The sequence below is a fragment of the Acomys russatus genome, chromosome 32, assembly GCF_903995435.1.
Source record: "Acomys russatus chromosome 32, mAcoRus1.1, whole genome shotgun sequence".
Classification (NCBI taxonomy): Eukaryota; Metazoa; Chordata; class Mammalia; order Rodentia; family Muridae; genus Acomys; species Acomys russatus.
Genome location: NC_067168.1, coordinates 44,136,639 through 44,151,955, shown reverse-complemented (window position 1 = coordinate 44,151,955; position 15,317 = coordinate 44,136,639). Strand labels below are relative to the sequence as shown.

The 15,317-nt window shown below is 49.5% G+C and overlaps 1 protein-coding gene across 1 annotated transcript in view; it reads right to left on the bottom strand.

The window, feature by feature from the left end:
- The window catches only part of Itga9 (integrin subunit alpha 9), a 296,042-nt gene that overhangs the window by 210,183 nt on the left and 70,542 nt on the right, over positions 1-15,317 (bottom strand). Inside the window, exons 13-14 of the mRNA XM_051140720.1 lie at positions 15,200-15,245; positions 8,218-8,372 (exon numbers count right to left, since the gene is read on the bottom strand). Coding sequence (XP_050996677.1) covers positions 8,218-8,372; positions 15,200-15,245 — 201 coding nt within the window. The remainder of the gene's footprint in view (positions 1-8,217; positions 8,373-15,199; positions 15,246-15,317) is intronic.

The following is a 15,317-nucleotide window of genomic DNA, read 5'->3' as shown; positions in this document are numbered from 1 at the left end:
ATGCCTAGAGTGGTAGGGGCTGGTCGGCAAACATCGCAGCACAGCTGCCAAATATAACTAGAAGCCGCTGACACCATGAAGGCAGCTTTTATTCAGCCAAATGATGTGATACGGGGACACTTGCTTACAATAATTCAATATCTCTTTAAAACGCCTAGCGTTCTCCATGCGTGTGTCACCCACCGTGGCATGAGAACGCTGAATGCCATTGTTGACACAATTAGGTGTCGGTCAACATGACACGGGAAAAAAAAAGCCCACTTTCATGGAGCCCCATACTTGGAAACTGGGGGTGACTCTACTCCCGGGGTGCCTGCCCTTTCAACAAGGCTTTGGCCATAGTGGCTCCTACATGGAACTTTTCTCCTGAAAACTCAGCCCTATACCTGACAGGGCAATGACAGACAGCAGAGCACACAGCATGGCATAGAAAAGAGAAAGAAGGGTGCTATGATGCCAAACGCATGCTAGGTAAACCCAATAGGTGTGGCCTCCATTGCTCTGGCATCTGTAATTAGATAGCCATGTGTTTTATCAGGAAGACTGAACTTCCACATCAGCAGACATACAGCACTGTTCTTTGTGCCTGGGGTTGCCCTCTCTGTAACCCATTTTATTTCTTAATTCTTTTGTGGGTTCTGAGGTTATTGTATTTTTTAAAATATTTTTTTAAACACTGTGTGTGTGTGGTGTGGTGTGGTGTGTGTGTGTGTGTGGTGTGTGTGTGTGTGTTGCTACATGCTACATGAGAGCAAGTTCTCATAGAAGCTAGAAGATGCATCGGATCCCTTGAGACTGGAGGTCCAGGCAACTGTGAGCTGCTCAGCTTGAGTCCTCTAGAGAGTCCAGCCACTAACACATTTGTCTTGCTCCAGGAAATGTAGTTTCCACGGTGGAAAAACAATAATCTCTGGTCCTAAAATTGCCAGTTGAGGTAGCTGGCCAGTGGGAAGGCAGATGAGCCATCCCAGGCCATTGCCACACACCCATGTCAGCCATTGAAGCCAGTGCCTTCCAGAGGTTAAGCATGGTGAGGCCAACTCACAGCAGTGGCTGTGTCCTTAGACAACACCAAAGGGAAGTCTGAACGGGGAGGAAGAAAGGTGACTTGACAGCTGTCTGTGCCTGCGCCATGGCATATTTTTGCTGTACCTAATGGCTTCTCTGGGCCCTGCAATATCATGGCTCCCATTGGCCAGATGGCAGATTCCTAGCCAGTGAAGGCTATGATGCCCTAACTTGCATATTCCAATGAGTAGTAGATTTCTAAGGCAAAGTTGGTCGCCAGGAGGGATCCAGGATGAGGATCATCCAAGAAGATAGTTCTACTATGAAAAAAAGAACATCTAGGGGGGATGTGTACCAGTAGAGAAAACACGGGGTAGAAGCAAAGGTTTCAAATGGAGCATGCGCACAGACTGCCAAAGCCTTGAAGAAATCTTACAGATCAGCGCATACACAACCTTCATTTGGGGGACAAAGGGATCTGCGGCTCCAAACGGGAAAATACTCCCTTCATCCCAAGAGCCATCTACCATCTACAGAATCCAGGCTTCTCCAGGTCTAGCCTGGGCTATTCTTACCACACTGACCCATGGTGGGGACATTTTAGTTTCACCTGACCTGAAACCTCTTACCCTGTGAGTGCAGAAATGGCAGGGCCAAGCACAGACACAGGTCCAGAGCCAGCTAGAAGCCAATCTATGTTTGACTCCACATAGTAACAACCCAAGAGGATGAGTGGTTACATTTACAGGAACCAAGATGACGTCTAGAGGTGCCCACTGATGGAGGACAGATGAGAGGCTGTGGCTAGTGTTGTGTAGCCTTAACAGCCCCTGTCCTGCCATCCACTCGGCTGACATATGAAGGTTGCCGATGTCCCTCAGGAGAAAGAAAATCGAAAGGGCAGCAGACCCTGTGATCCGGCCAGATGAACTCAGGGAGGATGGGGATGAGCACAGGAAGACAGAGCAGAAGGTGTGGACTCCAATGTGCATCCTCTTGGCCTTTCCCAATCTCTCTGACTTTGCTAAGGGCTTTCTTTAACTCATGCCGGAAGTCAGCTCTCCAAGCAGCACCCAGCAGGTAGGACGCCTGTTTCCTTGCACTCAGGGTACCTCACACTGAGGCATGTCCTACACTGACTCACCACATCCCCCCAGCAGGACTGAGTTTGATGGACCCACAGTGCTTAGTTTTAAATCCCCTATTTGGTCTGCTAGCAGACCATGGTACCCAGTCAAGCACAAAACTGCACATCTCTGTGAGGGTCTTTTAAATCATTAGACTTGGATGAAGCAAATCTAACTCCATAATGTGGGTGAGCTGCGTTAGACAAAGGTCTTGAGAAGAGAACACCAAGGTCTCCCCAGAAAGAAGGAGTTCTGCATCCGGCCTGCCGCCTGCCGGCAGATCTAAACTGCAGCTTTAGCTCAGCCTTGTGTCTCTGGTCAGAGTCAGCATTTAAGCCCACCAGCCTCACAGTCCCATGAGCTAACCCATCAGCTAACCTACATTCCTGCATCACTCCTACCCTCCCCTTTAGCAACCTCCCTGGTCTGTTCCTCTGGAGAATCCTGCTTATGCTAGCATTCTACCCCATTTACAGGCTGGTACTGCCAGGCTCATCCCTACGCCTAGATGTGCCCCGAGACCCTTGTCTTGGTAAATTAACACAGGGCAAGTCAGGAAAGGGGGTGGGGAGTTGGGGGTGATTTCAGCCTTCTATGCACGCCCGAACACGAGCGGTGCCGAACAGTTTACAAGCACCATTTTCTGCTCAAAGCACCAGTGCAGCGTAGTCTTCCCAAAGATCCTAGAGACTCGCGGGAGGGGAGGAGCCAGGGGCGGGGCAACTGCTCTGTTTTGGGCGGGGCATGTGGGTGCCAACCCGCTAACCTAGAAGATTTTTCTCCAATGTTTAAGTGCCTGATCCCAGACAGACCCCGTTATTCAACCCCAAGGAAATTTAGCATTTCCTCTCTAGAGCTGCCTCCTCCGTGCTTGATATGAAATTTATTTTGACATTATAAATACGCAGACGTTCACTCTATATCCGACTCTCACTTCTGGAAGCAAGCAAGATTCACCATGTAGAAGCTCCGCCTGCACGAGGAGAGTCTGGGAGCTGCCAGTGGGTAAAAAGAAACAGTCAAGTCTGAAGCCCTGTGCGCCAGTGGTAGCTTTAAATAGCTCCTGCTCAAGTACCCCAAGCATGCTGGGATGCAGCCAATCAGCTTGCTTGGGGAGGGGGCGGTGCCTTCAAAGCCCCTGCCCAGAGGATGCTGGTTCAGATTAGCGCTGGTTCCCACAGCACATGACACAAGTTCTTCCTTCTGGCAGTTTGTGTCTGTGGCATGTCAAATGATGTCATATGGATGGAAAAGCTGATCATCCCCCAGTCATGCTTTCGCCTGCCTCCCTCCCTCCCTCCCACCCCCCACAAGCTGGTTCCCAAGGGCCCCCCAAGTGGGCTGGGGCAGGGGAGAGTGCCAGCTGTCTCGGATCAACTGGGGCTCTGGTCTGTCCTGGCCAACACTAAATCATTTCCAAATCTCCCATCAGAAGGAGGTTTGAGCTGTGAGAGTCGACTTAAGCCTTCTTCCAGCATTACTCAGCCTCCCTCAGCGCATCCCAGGAGATCGGTAAAGGGGCATTTCCACTTTACTAGCTTCCCTTAATTCTCTCCCTCTTCTTCCAAGGAATGCGATATTTACTTGGCAGTGATTACTTTCTTAGGTAACCCCATACCTTCCATAACAAGACTCTCCCCCCCCCCCCCAATCCCATCCCTACACTTCTGGGGACCAGAAGCTTTGAGAACGTTCTCTTCATGCAAAGGCTGTCCCGAGTAGACACGCCACCTCTAACTTGAGAAGAAAAGGTTTGGAGGTACAAGGTATCTGCTTCCAACTGTGTTTCTGCTGTTCCTATGGATGACCTGGGGGCTCCCCCTAAGGGCCTGGGGTCTACGGCTTGGCTACAGGCAGTGCTCTCTGCTCGTGAAAAGCTTGTCGGGATTTCTATAAGCCAAGGAAATGTGAGGAGAGAGGATCAGGACACAGCCCTGTGGTTGAGGCCTTTCATAGCACGCCTGAGACCCTGGATTCACTCCCCGAAGGAACATGCATTTATTTCCCTTGGGCTCCAGCCCTCCCTGGTTTTCATTTGATGCTATAGCAAAAGTGCTGTAGAGAAGACAAGCCTCTGGTTTACCCAGAGACAGCCTATGGGTAAATGACACAGTGCACTCGGCCATAGCACTCAGTCCTCTCTTGTGGCTGCCAGGAGGCTCCGAGAAGCCACAGGCAGCCCCTGAGCCAAGGATGAAGTATCTGCAAACACTGTTCGGAATGAGCTAAACTCTTGTTTGAAATTGCTTAGTGAAACATGCGATAAACCTGTTCCCGAAGGCTGACCGCTGCCGGAGCGGAGCGAGAAGCCAGTCTGCATGCCACTCTGCGCATGTCTAGAAGGGCAAGCACGGAGACCCCCTTCCGCTAGAATGCGAGTCCGTGCTCTGTGGCCAGGGCTGAGCACAGAGTCTGGCAGAGCTTCATCCCCCTCTGCCGATCGAAGAGCCCAAAATAACACAGATGAGGCTCATTTTCCCACCTCCCTGCCTCCAGAGTCTGGAAGTGAGCATGGAGGATGCCCTCCGAGAGTCAGTGCTCTAGGGGCAGGAACATGGCCTTAATAGTTCAGATCACCCACTCCCCCAGAACCCAGATGCTTCTCTGCCGCTTATGAAGCCCTTGGTTCTAGGTTCCAAGCACACCCTCCTGCACTCTGCTGTGGCACAGGGCTGGAATCCCACAAGCTTGTGTTGCCAGCAGCCCCCTGTGAGGCTCTGCCAACAGGGAGAGATGAGAGGAAGGGAGCCTGCAAGGAGGGGAAAAGAGGCCTTGCTCCTTCCTGCTTATTCTCTGCTTGACCAACAAGTATTCATGGCAGCTGGCCCCAACAGCCATAATTCTACCTCATAGTCTCTCCTCCATGACCCAAAGCCCTCATCATACTTTCTTAGAAGGGCAAGTAGCACCGCCCAGTGCTCTCTGCTTGAAGATTTGGGTCCCGGTTACACAAGGTCCCTTCTTCCAACTCCCAGTTTCTGATAAGCCCTGGGAAGGAGTTAAGCAAGTATAAGTGCGACTGGCCACCTGAAGGCCTGGTAAAGCACAGTTGCTGTGTTCCACGCCCCGAGTTCTCATTCAGTTTCAGTGTGCATAACCAGCAGGATCCCAGGTGCTGCCATGCAGCTGATCTGAGGGGCTGGCCAGCTACTGGCACCATCCCAGCTGTGACAGCCATCTTCCGCAATCGCTACTACATGCTCCTTTGCCTGCTAAGCTACTTCCAGAGGCAAATCCTGCTTTAAAAAATTATATATATATATTGGTAACTGTTCCCTCCCTGGATCTTGCCTATCACAGGCCAAGGCAGATTCACCCCTTATGGGCAACCCATTTCCCGTAATGTTCCCAGAAGTCACAACTGCCCCTCTAGTGGCTGACCTTAGTGACCCTGTGCCCAAAAGAATGCTGAGATTTCCTATTGCTAAAGCTAGATTGAAGAAACAGTTGGTGTGTGTGCCCAAGCCCACTAGGTCCCAACGGCAAGAAGGAGCAACCCAAGAGACAAGATGGCCACAGCTGCTCTGTCTCCAAAGCCATCCTCCAAATAGGTCATGTGATTGAAGGCCCAGCAGATCGATGCCACAGAACATGCCACCCCTGGCTGTAATTCAGGTGCCTAGGTGGGGCTGCCCAGATGCAGCCATCTGTTGGTCAAAAGCCCAGGACATGGAGACCCTGAGTGTCCAGAAGACTTTTTCCTTCAGGCATCACCAGGAGGTCCACAGACAGTACCCAGGATCGCTAGGGTGTGTGTTCCAAGTGCAGAGGCCTTGGAGAGGGCCCTGGGTGGAGGATCCCAGGCCCCTGAGATGTTGCATCCTTCCTCTACCTGAAACTGAGAGAGCTGATCTTCTAGCTCTGTGGGACCAAAAGTGGCCTTCCTGATGACCTGCCACTGGCCCAGGTCTACACAGCTCCAGCAAGCTACCTTTTCCTCGCCCTCACCGATAACTACATTTCTAGAACAGTCATCCATTTTTCCTCTCCCAAACTCCCCACTCCACAGCCACCTTGTTATCACTTGGACGGCTACATTTCTGACTAAGGTGTGCTTCGTTTTTTCATGAAAACGACAGGAAAAAAAACTGGAACGATACTTCAGGAACTTTCCCCCAAGGAGACGTAAACAAATGCCTACCCGTTCCTTAGAGGGCTGCAAGGACCAAGCAAAGTTCAAAACAAACTGTGATCCCTTAACGACCAACTTGGAGGGACCAATGGGATCACTGGCCTGACTGGCAGAGCATGGATGAAGGCTTCTCACAGGAGTGTGGGTGGTCCCAGAGCAGCCACACTGGAAAGTCTCACCCTAGCAAAGACGACAACATTCTCACAACTGCAGAGTCCTCACCTCCCCAGCAAACTTCCACAGCCTGCACACTCTAGCACGCCCCAAGACCATGAGGCCACAGGCGATTAGGGCAGAATGACATACAAGTGACTGAGAGGTATGGGAGCAGATGCCTGGGATCTCAGGTGAGTCCAGTCACCTCCCCTCTTCCTTCTACGAAGGAACAGTCAACAATCCCCATCTGGTGGGGACAGGGGGCATCTTAAGCAGCCCCAGCTTTTGAGATAAGATATGGCTGTTGTTCTCAGAGGATAATGTCTCACAACATGTGAGTGAGGGATATTTTCCTTACCGCCCTATTGATCTCAACATTCCCTGCTTTACACCTGATTTTTCCTTCCTTCATGTGGGCACACATATGTGCTTGTGGGGGATTGAACGCTGGGCCTCACATATGTTAAGCACATTTTCTATGACTCAGTTATAATCCAAACCCAAACCTGAGTGTAAAAAAAAAAAAGGTAAAGATCTCTGGAGAGCCTCAGAGAACAAAGGGACATTTGTATTCGATGAACCATGTGGCATGAGCTAAGGAAGTGACCTGAAGAGGAGGATACACAGGGGCTAACTCATCCACCACTGACCACTAATCAAGTGTCTCCACATTGCCTGTGAGGTGCACACATCATCTGATAGCTGCCTTTTCCGTAAGCGTTTACTGCTTTAAGGGCCACAGTCAAGCTCAGACCCCCATGGATTTCTTCCTAGTGGTCTATGAAAAGCTGGTGCTTGACTGTGACCTCAGAAAAGGTGAATCCTCCCTCCCACGTTTATTGTATGGCTATGTTCAATGTGGCAATTTCTAAGCTCTGTTTATAAGAAAGAAATCTTTATACATAAATATAAGGTTTAATTGTAGAGTTTGTTTGATCCAGTTGATCAAAATAATTTGCCAGGGAAATAGATAGCGGGGGAGTGTCCTGTTATTGTATAAAACAGAATGTTTAAAGTCTAGCTGAGGGAACGGCACATGTGACTGTGCTTTTGCAGGTTTGGGAGGATGTGCATACATGTGAACTCCAGAGTTGTGCTTTTCACACTTAAATTGCACACAGAGCTCACAAAGAAATTGCAGCAACTCTCCAACAGCACAGCCTAGAGTCATCAGAGGGAGTCTCAGCTGAGGCAAGGTCCAGATCAGTTTGCCCTGTAGTCATGTCTGATAGAAAGTGCTCTTGATTGATGGCTGATTTGAGAGGGCCCAGCCCCATGTGAACAGCACCATCCCTGGACTGTATAAGAATGCTGAGTATGAGCTTTTCCCAAATTCTCCGAGAGCCTTGGTAACCTTCACATCCTGATTCTCAAGGTCAGATGTGTGGACCTGGTACCTTGTTGAGGCTGCAAGGTGTGTGTGTGTGTGTGTGTGTAGATTCTGTTTAAGTGCCCAGAGTGTCTCTTATGGACAAGGCTCAGGCACTCCATCTCACCATCCCACACTCTGCCCCACCCAGTGAGTTCCAGTCTGGTCCTCATATATTTGGGGGTGAGGATGTTAGACCTTTAGTGTTATCTGTCCTAGCTGCAGGGGATGTGAAATTTGAAATATGCAAATGAGAAGAAACGTGAAAAGAGGAGCCTCAGAGAAAAAGAGTGTCCAGCCCACTGGCCCCCTGCCTGCCAAGCCCACTGGGAAAGAAAGTGGGAAGGAACTTGGAACATGCCACATCTTGTAACTTGGCACCAGCTAAGCCGGGTACCCCGAGCCCTGGCACTGTGACTCATTACCGATTTCGTCGGGCACATGCTTGCCATGGAACCGGAAGCACACAGTGACATTCAGGCAGTTCACAGGCTGTTGTCCATCATGACACTGAGGGGCTGTGATGTTGATGGAGCCTGGGAGGAAGATGGAGACATCCACAGTGATGACCGGTCTGGCCCTGCAGGACAAGGAGGGGGAGGGGAACCTGTGTTGAGTAGCAGTTCTCAAACACAAAGTATACAGGCAGAATAGATCCTGGGACTTCAGCCAGCATTTAATTAAAGAATGGGATGCCCCAAGAGAGAAAGGCCAATGTGCTCTGTAAGTACTTTTTTCTGGTTTTAAAAGTAGCACATTCCCTAAAATACTAATGGTTTGCTTCCCAGTAACAAAGGCAAGTTAGTCGTTAACGAGACACAGCTGGCTGAAGCCATAAATCAACCACCAGATGCTGGGTGATTATTTAAAATTTCACCCAAGAAGTTCCGCTTTCCATCCCATTGGGGAGACACGAGTGCACCGACAAGAAGACTCTCCAACGTAAGTCGGGGGTCGGGAGCTAGAGGAAAAGCTGGGTGTGATCGCATACTCCTGGAATCCCAGAATGCCAGTAATGTAATGGAGTCAAAGGATTCCTCAGAGTTCTAGGCCAGCCGGGGTCACAGAGTGAGCACTTACATTAAAAAGCCAAGAGAAGGGGAGAGAGAGACAGTGAGACAGAGAACACTACATACAAACGGAATGGTTCTCCTTCATTGTCTGAGCGAGTTAGAACTTGGCAGAGTTCTCTCTCATCCAGTTGGTCAAATATCCTCTTTCATTTATGTCTATCAATTCATTGAGTATGTTCTAAAGCAAATTGATTAATGGAGTCCCAGCTGGTACTAGCAAAACACTTAAAGGAATCAACCTGTCTGGCCTCAAGACAAAATGAAATCCAATAAACACAGCCCTCTCCCTGATAGGACCACCTGCCCCAGTGCCTGATGGGTGGACAGCATCCCTGAACTCCCCTGGGGCATCAAGACAAAAGCTTAGACAGAAGCAGACATCTCTTTCCCATTGTAAACATCTGCTCAGGGAGGTGTCACCTAAGCTGTGGCTTGACCTTTTCCCTCTCAGGAGCCCTGGCCTTTGTGCTTCTGCTAAAGTAGCATGGGACCAATGCCCTCACGTGTGTGTGGGGGGGGGGGGGGAGGTGACAGGACAGATGGGACAGATGACCAACCAACCTCAAACAGGAGAACATTCGAGGAAAACCTGGGTGCATAATGCAATGAGAAGACACATGACAGATGGCACGAAGGGACCCTGCTGCTGCTGCTACTCCAGAGACAGGAGGGTCAACAGAAATGCAGCTGTGACAAGGCTGTGAACTGGGGTTACTCTGAGCAAATCTGGCTATAGGGCAAACGGAAATCAGGTAACAACAATGCCTGAAAGAAGTCAGCATCCTGGTGTGTCCACTTTCTTCTGGTTCATCCCAAAGATGCTAGACTAACTCAGAAAGTAGATCATTTCACCCTAGTCAGTGTCCCAGGGATATGATGATGGACTTTGTTACCTAGGGGGTAGGGTGTAATCTGGAATCACCATGGAAACATGTAACAGAGTTTCTAGGTCAGGTTAGGTGAGGCGGGAAGACCCACCCTGGATGGGAAGTATCATCCCATTGCCTGGCAGTGTCTGACTGAACAGGAAGGAGAAAGCGAGCTGAACACCAGCATTCGGCTCTCTCAGCTTCCAGGCTATGGATGCCTTGTGACCAGCTGCCTCCCGCTCATGCCACCATGATTTCCCAATGGACTGTACTCTCAAACTGTGAGTCAAAATAAACTATTCCTTCCCTAACTTGTTAGGTTTGTTTGTTTGTTTTTTCCAGTCATTTTGTTATAACAATAAAAAAACATAAGCAATAAAGATGCTGAGTATTGCATAAAAGCCCACTGATCTCCTCATAGCTGGTCTCTTCCTGGGAAACCCCCCTAGTAACTTCTCTCTCTCTCTCTCTCTCTCTCTCTCTCTCTCTCTCTCTCTCTCTCTCTCTCTCTCTCTCTCTCTCTCTCTCTCTCTCTCTCTCTGTGTGTGTGTGTGTCTGTGTCTGTCTGTCTGTCTCTCTGCCTGTCTTTCTCTGTCTGTCTGTCTGTCTCTCTCTGTGTGTGTCTCTGTCTGTCTGTCTGTCTCTCTCTCTCTCTCTCTCTCTCTGAGTCTGAAGGCCATCTGTGGGCAAGGACTTGGGAGGACAGGAGCACAGATACAGAGATAAAGTATCCAAAGCTCCAGAGAGAGATTCAGAGAGATTCAGAGGGGGGGGGGGGATTTTCCCTGCAAAAACCCCCTGGCAACCCCCTGAGCTGCTGACTATGGAAAGGAAGATGAAAGGCCCAGTCCATCCCTTTATGGGTCAGAAGGGAGACAGGGCGCTCTCCCAGAGAGCTCAGCTGAGCAGGGTGAGTTTGGAAAGCAGAATCTTCTGAAAGGGTCAGCCGAGGCCCTCCTGGGGCCATCTCCTTCCACGTCTGTTACAGCAGTTCCCTTAGCTTTTGTTTGTCTGTTTCCACGTTAAGTATTGTTTTTGGGTGAGGAAAGCAACCCTTCATAAGCTTCTCTGGTCACTCCCTGCCGGTGGCCTAGCACCAGGCTCCTATCTCTGGCACACAGGACCTGCCCTCCTGAGCAAACTTCCTGAGGGCTGAGCTGAAGCCTGTTCACACTCCTAGGGTGGAGCCAACCTGCCACCCACCATCCCCCTGAGATAACAGCATCAACTGGCACCATAAGACAGAGCCAGAAGTGCCTTTAATCCCCAGCACTCAGGGAGGCAGAGGCAGGCGGATCGCTTTGAGTTCAAGGCCAGCCTAGTCTACAAAACGAGTCTAGGACAGCCAAGGCTGCATTGAGAAACAACAAAGCTGGGCAACATGGTCAGGACAGAAAGGATCAGGTGGGCGTGTCCTGGCGGAGGTGGTTCCAAAGGTAATTGTATTGGCTGATGCAGCTTTGGGTGGTGGTGTGGCAGAAGCCACCAGCTGTGGTTTAGGGGGAATGGAGGAGGCTGAGAGACTGAGGGTCTTGGCTGCCTTTCCTGAAGCTCGGCTCCACAGATGGCTCAGAGGCAGTGACCTCAGATTTCGAGTTTCTTCTGATTGGGGTGAGACAAGCGAAGAGGAACGAACATGCCTGCCTCAGTAGCTGCTGTGCTCCCTGTATGAAGGCGCTGACCGATGCACCTTGGGATTTGGGGAAGCTTTGAGCTGCAGCTAAGAGAGAATGTGACTGGGCATCTTCAGCTGTGTGCACACAGATGAGCTTCTTGGGTAGAGGGAGGCCTAGGGCTGGTTTTGTCACCTGCCTCTTCCTGCCAGGAGAGCTAAAATACCAGCATGTGAAAACTGTACTGAGCCACTTTTATCATTCACCTGAAAGAACAATGCCAAGATCTCTCTGCCACTGGAAAGCACTCCAATTACCTGCTTTTTGGTTTTTGTTTGGTTGGTTGTTTTCTTTTGTTTCGTTTTGTTTCGTTTTGAGACAGGGTGTAGCCTAGGCTGTCCTAAACTCACTTTGTAGATGAGGCTGGCCTCAAATTCACAGAGATCTGCCTGCCTTTGCCTCCCTGAGTGCTGGGATTACAAGCGTGCACCACCACGCCCAGCTACCATGTAGAATTTTTAAAAAGCTTTGCTTTCCTGTTGCTGTGATAAACACCATGACCAAAAGCAACATGAGGAGGAGGGGTTTATTTCAGCTTACAATGTATGCTTATGTATACATGTATATACATACGTACATGATCAGGCCCACCTGCCTAGGAATGACACCGCCCACTGTGGGCTGGGCCCTCCTGTATCAACTGACCATCAAGAAAACGTCTCACAGACCAATGGGATGGAAGGAAGTCTTCCACTGAGGCCACCTCTTCCCAAGTGTGTCAAGCTCACCACCACCAGTCTCCCAGATCTTCACCCATAAAGCAGGTTAACAACAATACACACACCCTAAAGTGGCTTATAGGACTGGAAATCTATTCACACTGTGAGTGCAAGGCATGGGTGGGTCTCAGAAACATTGAGCTGAGTGAAAGAACTGAGAAATTAGAACACATATGTGTGATTCCACTTATATGAAATCCTGGAATAACAGTAGATGCCTACTGAGGGAAAGATGCAATTAGATCATGGGGCTGCTGAGACTGCTAGTGGACAAAGTGCTTGTCACACAAGCCTGGAGACTTGAGTTTGATCCTCAGAACCCACATAAAGGTAGAAGGACAGAATCCATTCCATAAGGTTGTGTTCATGTGTGCCTCCCCAATACAAGAATAATAAACAGTTTTTAAAAGCATAAGAAAACCTTCAGGGTGGCAGGAATGTACTTTGTCTTGGTGGGGTAGTTTGCATGGCTGTGTGCCCCAGTCAAAACTCATTAAGCCAGTTCGAACTGGTACATATTACTGTACACAAATTATAATCCAAGAAAGAAAAGAAAAGTGATGTCATTGCTGCCCTAGCTTGTATAAGCACATGTCCTTATACTCAGCCATGATGAAATCACATTCTGAATGCATGCCTATGGCAAAGCACAGAGCTAAAAATATCCATGCCTGGTGTAGGGAAGGTGTTCATTAGCTATGTCATCATCGACTTGTGTGTGACTCACTAGATAGAAGCAAAGACTCAGGGCCATGTCTGTTGTGTTCCCTGTCCAGTCTCTAGCACCTAATGCACACAGAGTTTTAGCTTAACAGGGCAATGCATATAAGCTGAGAGAGCGGGGGATGGGCTCCTGTGGTGGCCTCGGGCTCCTGTGGTGGCCTCGTGCTCCTCCAGAGCTCACGAGGGCTCATTGCTGCTCCAATGTCTTCTTAAGTCTCTTCGCCCAGGTGTGAAGCTCCACACTACCTCACCTATGTGCGTTCTCCCTGGAGTTTCACCCCATGCATGATCTGGGGTCTCCCGTCCATGGTGAAGGCACCTCACTTAACGTTTACATCCGTGAGGAGAGAGACAAAGAGAAACTCCATTGGGTTTGGAGCTCATAGGGGAAGAAAGATGAGGTCCCAGCATGGAGAGAGGATGTGAATGTGATTCCCCCATGCCTAACCCAGAGGCTGTCTCCAATTGGTAACTCCGTGCGAAAGAAAAGTTAGTTTTCTCTGGTGGAGGCTCCATTAATATATAAACCACACTTAAGGTCAGGCCTCATGCCCAACACAAAATCAACTCAATGGTATCTTCATAGATTTTGTTTGTTTGTTTGTTTGTTTGTTTGTCTCATAATGCTTTGTTTGTGTATTTTTTTAAAAAATCTTTTGCTTATCTATTATGGTTTGCAGTTTTGTGGGGTTTTATGGGTTTTGTGTTTTTTTAAATACTGTGTGGGTTTTTTGTTTTGTTTTGTTTTGTTTTACTTTGTTATTATTGTTTTAATTTCCCTGTTTGTTTTCTAAAGAGAGGGAGAGAAAGAGGCATGCGGGTGGAGGGATGGGGAGGTGGGGAAGATATACAAGGAGATGAAAAGAGAGGAGACTGTGATCAGAATATATCGTATGAAAGAAAATTTACTTTAATTAAAAAATGACAAAGTTTAAAAGACAAACAAATAGGTGCTCTGGGTATCAAGACAGCTTTCTGCCACTCTAAGAAGCCAGGGGGCATGGTTCATCTAAGGGGGGACCCTGAGAGCTACACTGAGCTGCCAGATTATTGTGAGGGGAGTACCCGCCTCACATGGTACCCCTGCACCTCCCTACTCACAGGCCTCCATGGGGGCCTCTCCCAAGAGGAAAGCTGCCATCCATCCCAGAGAAAAAGGAGGAGGAGAGTGGAAACCCAGTCACCATGTGTGGGATAATTCAGGGAGCCACGGGGGTTTGACTTTAGTATCTGGGGACCGCATTGCTGTCTTCGACACTGCAAGGCTTTGGTGTAGATGACACAAGACCAGGAATTGGAATTTTAGAAAGTCAGGGTTAACCGTGTCTATGTACGTCTTTGCTAGTCCTTACAGCAGGTGGGCCCCATACTGACAAGCATCAACCCACAGCTTCTGAGGAGCATTCCTGTCATTGTCTTTCATAGAGGAAAGTTCTGGAACAGAGGGGTCAAGAGGCTTGCCCAGGAAGGGTAGAGGCCGGGCTTGAATTCCAGCCACCTGGGCACACACAACTTCAAGGTTACTCTCTCACTTCAACAATTCAAAGTTTAGAGCTGTCTAGGGGCTAGCTGGTTCTCTCAAAGCTACTCAGCCTTTTCCTGTGGGGTACCGTCATTCAAGAGGAGACCTTGTCCCTCTGGGGAGGCTCGGAGAAGGCAAGGCTAAAATGCAAAGCGTCTGTGGTGTAGGACTACTCGGCCTCTGGGATCCCTTCCAGCTGTGAGACCATAGCAGTTTATTTTAGAACATTCTGCCAACCGAGTTATTAACAAAGCTGTTGGCTCCCACTCCAAAGTGCAACTCTGTTTCCTCTGACTCACACAGGCAGAAATACTTGAAGATGGTGCCTAAGGAGAGATGGTTCAGTAAGCACTGAGCCTAAGCAAACGTTCCCCCCTCTGCTGCCACCAGTGAGTGGACAGGAGGCTCCTGGTCCCTGAGGTTGAGCACTAACCGAAGTGAAGATACTGGTTATAAAGATTAAAAACCTAGGCTGGACCAGGTTCCCAGGCCTTTGGATGGCCGGTGCTTACAGGAAACAGTAATGTTTATGTAGCACATCAACAGAGGGGGTAGTCATGACACAGGCAAACAGCCCCTGGATTAGGCCTTGGGTTACCCCAAACCCTGCCAAGATGCTCCAGAAAGCTCTCAGCTCCCTAGTCAAGGCCTACACTCTGGAACTCTGAAGTAAAGAATAACGTGACTGAGAGAATTCAGACAGCATTCCTTCAGCCTGCAGGGAGTAGGCCAAAGGAAAGAGCCAAGTGATGGGGTCGCACACCCCAGGCCTCCCCAATAAAGACCCATCTGTCACCCATGAAGAACATGGCCCCAGGAGCATCTCACCTGAGGAGAACCACACTGTCGGACAGGAAGGCGCCGATGGTGACATCTGAGGACAAGAAGTCACAGACTCAGAACCTCGTGGAAACCAGCCCCAGCTGCCCTCTGGCACAGCGCCACA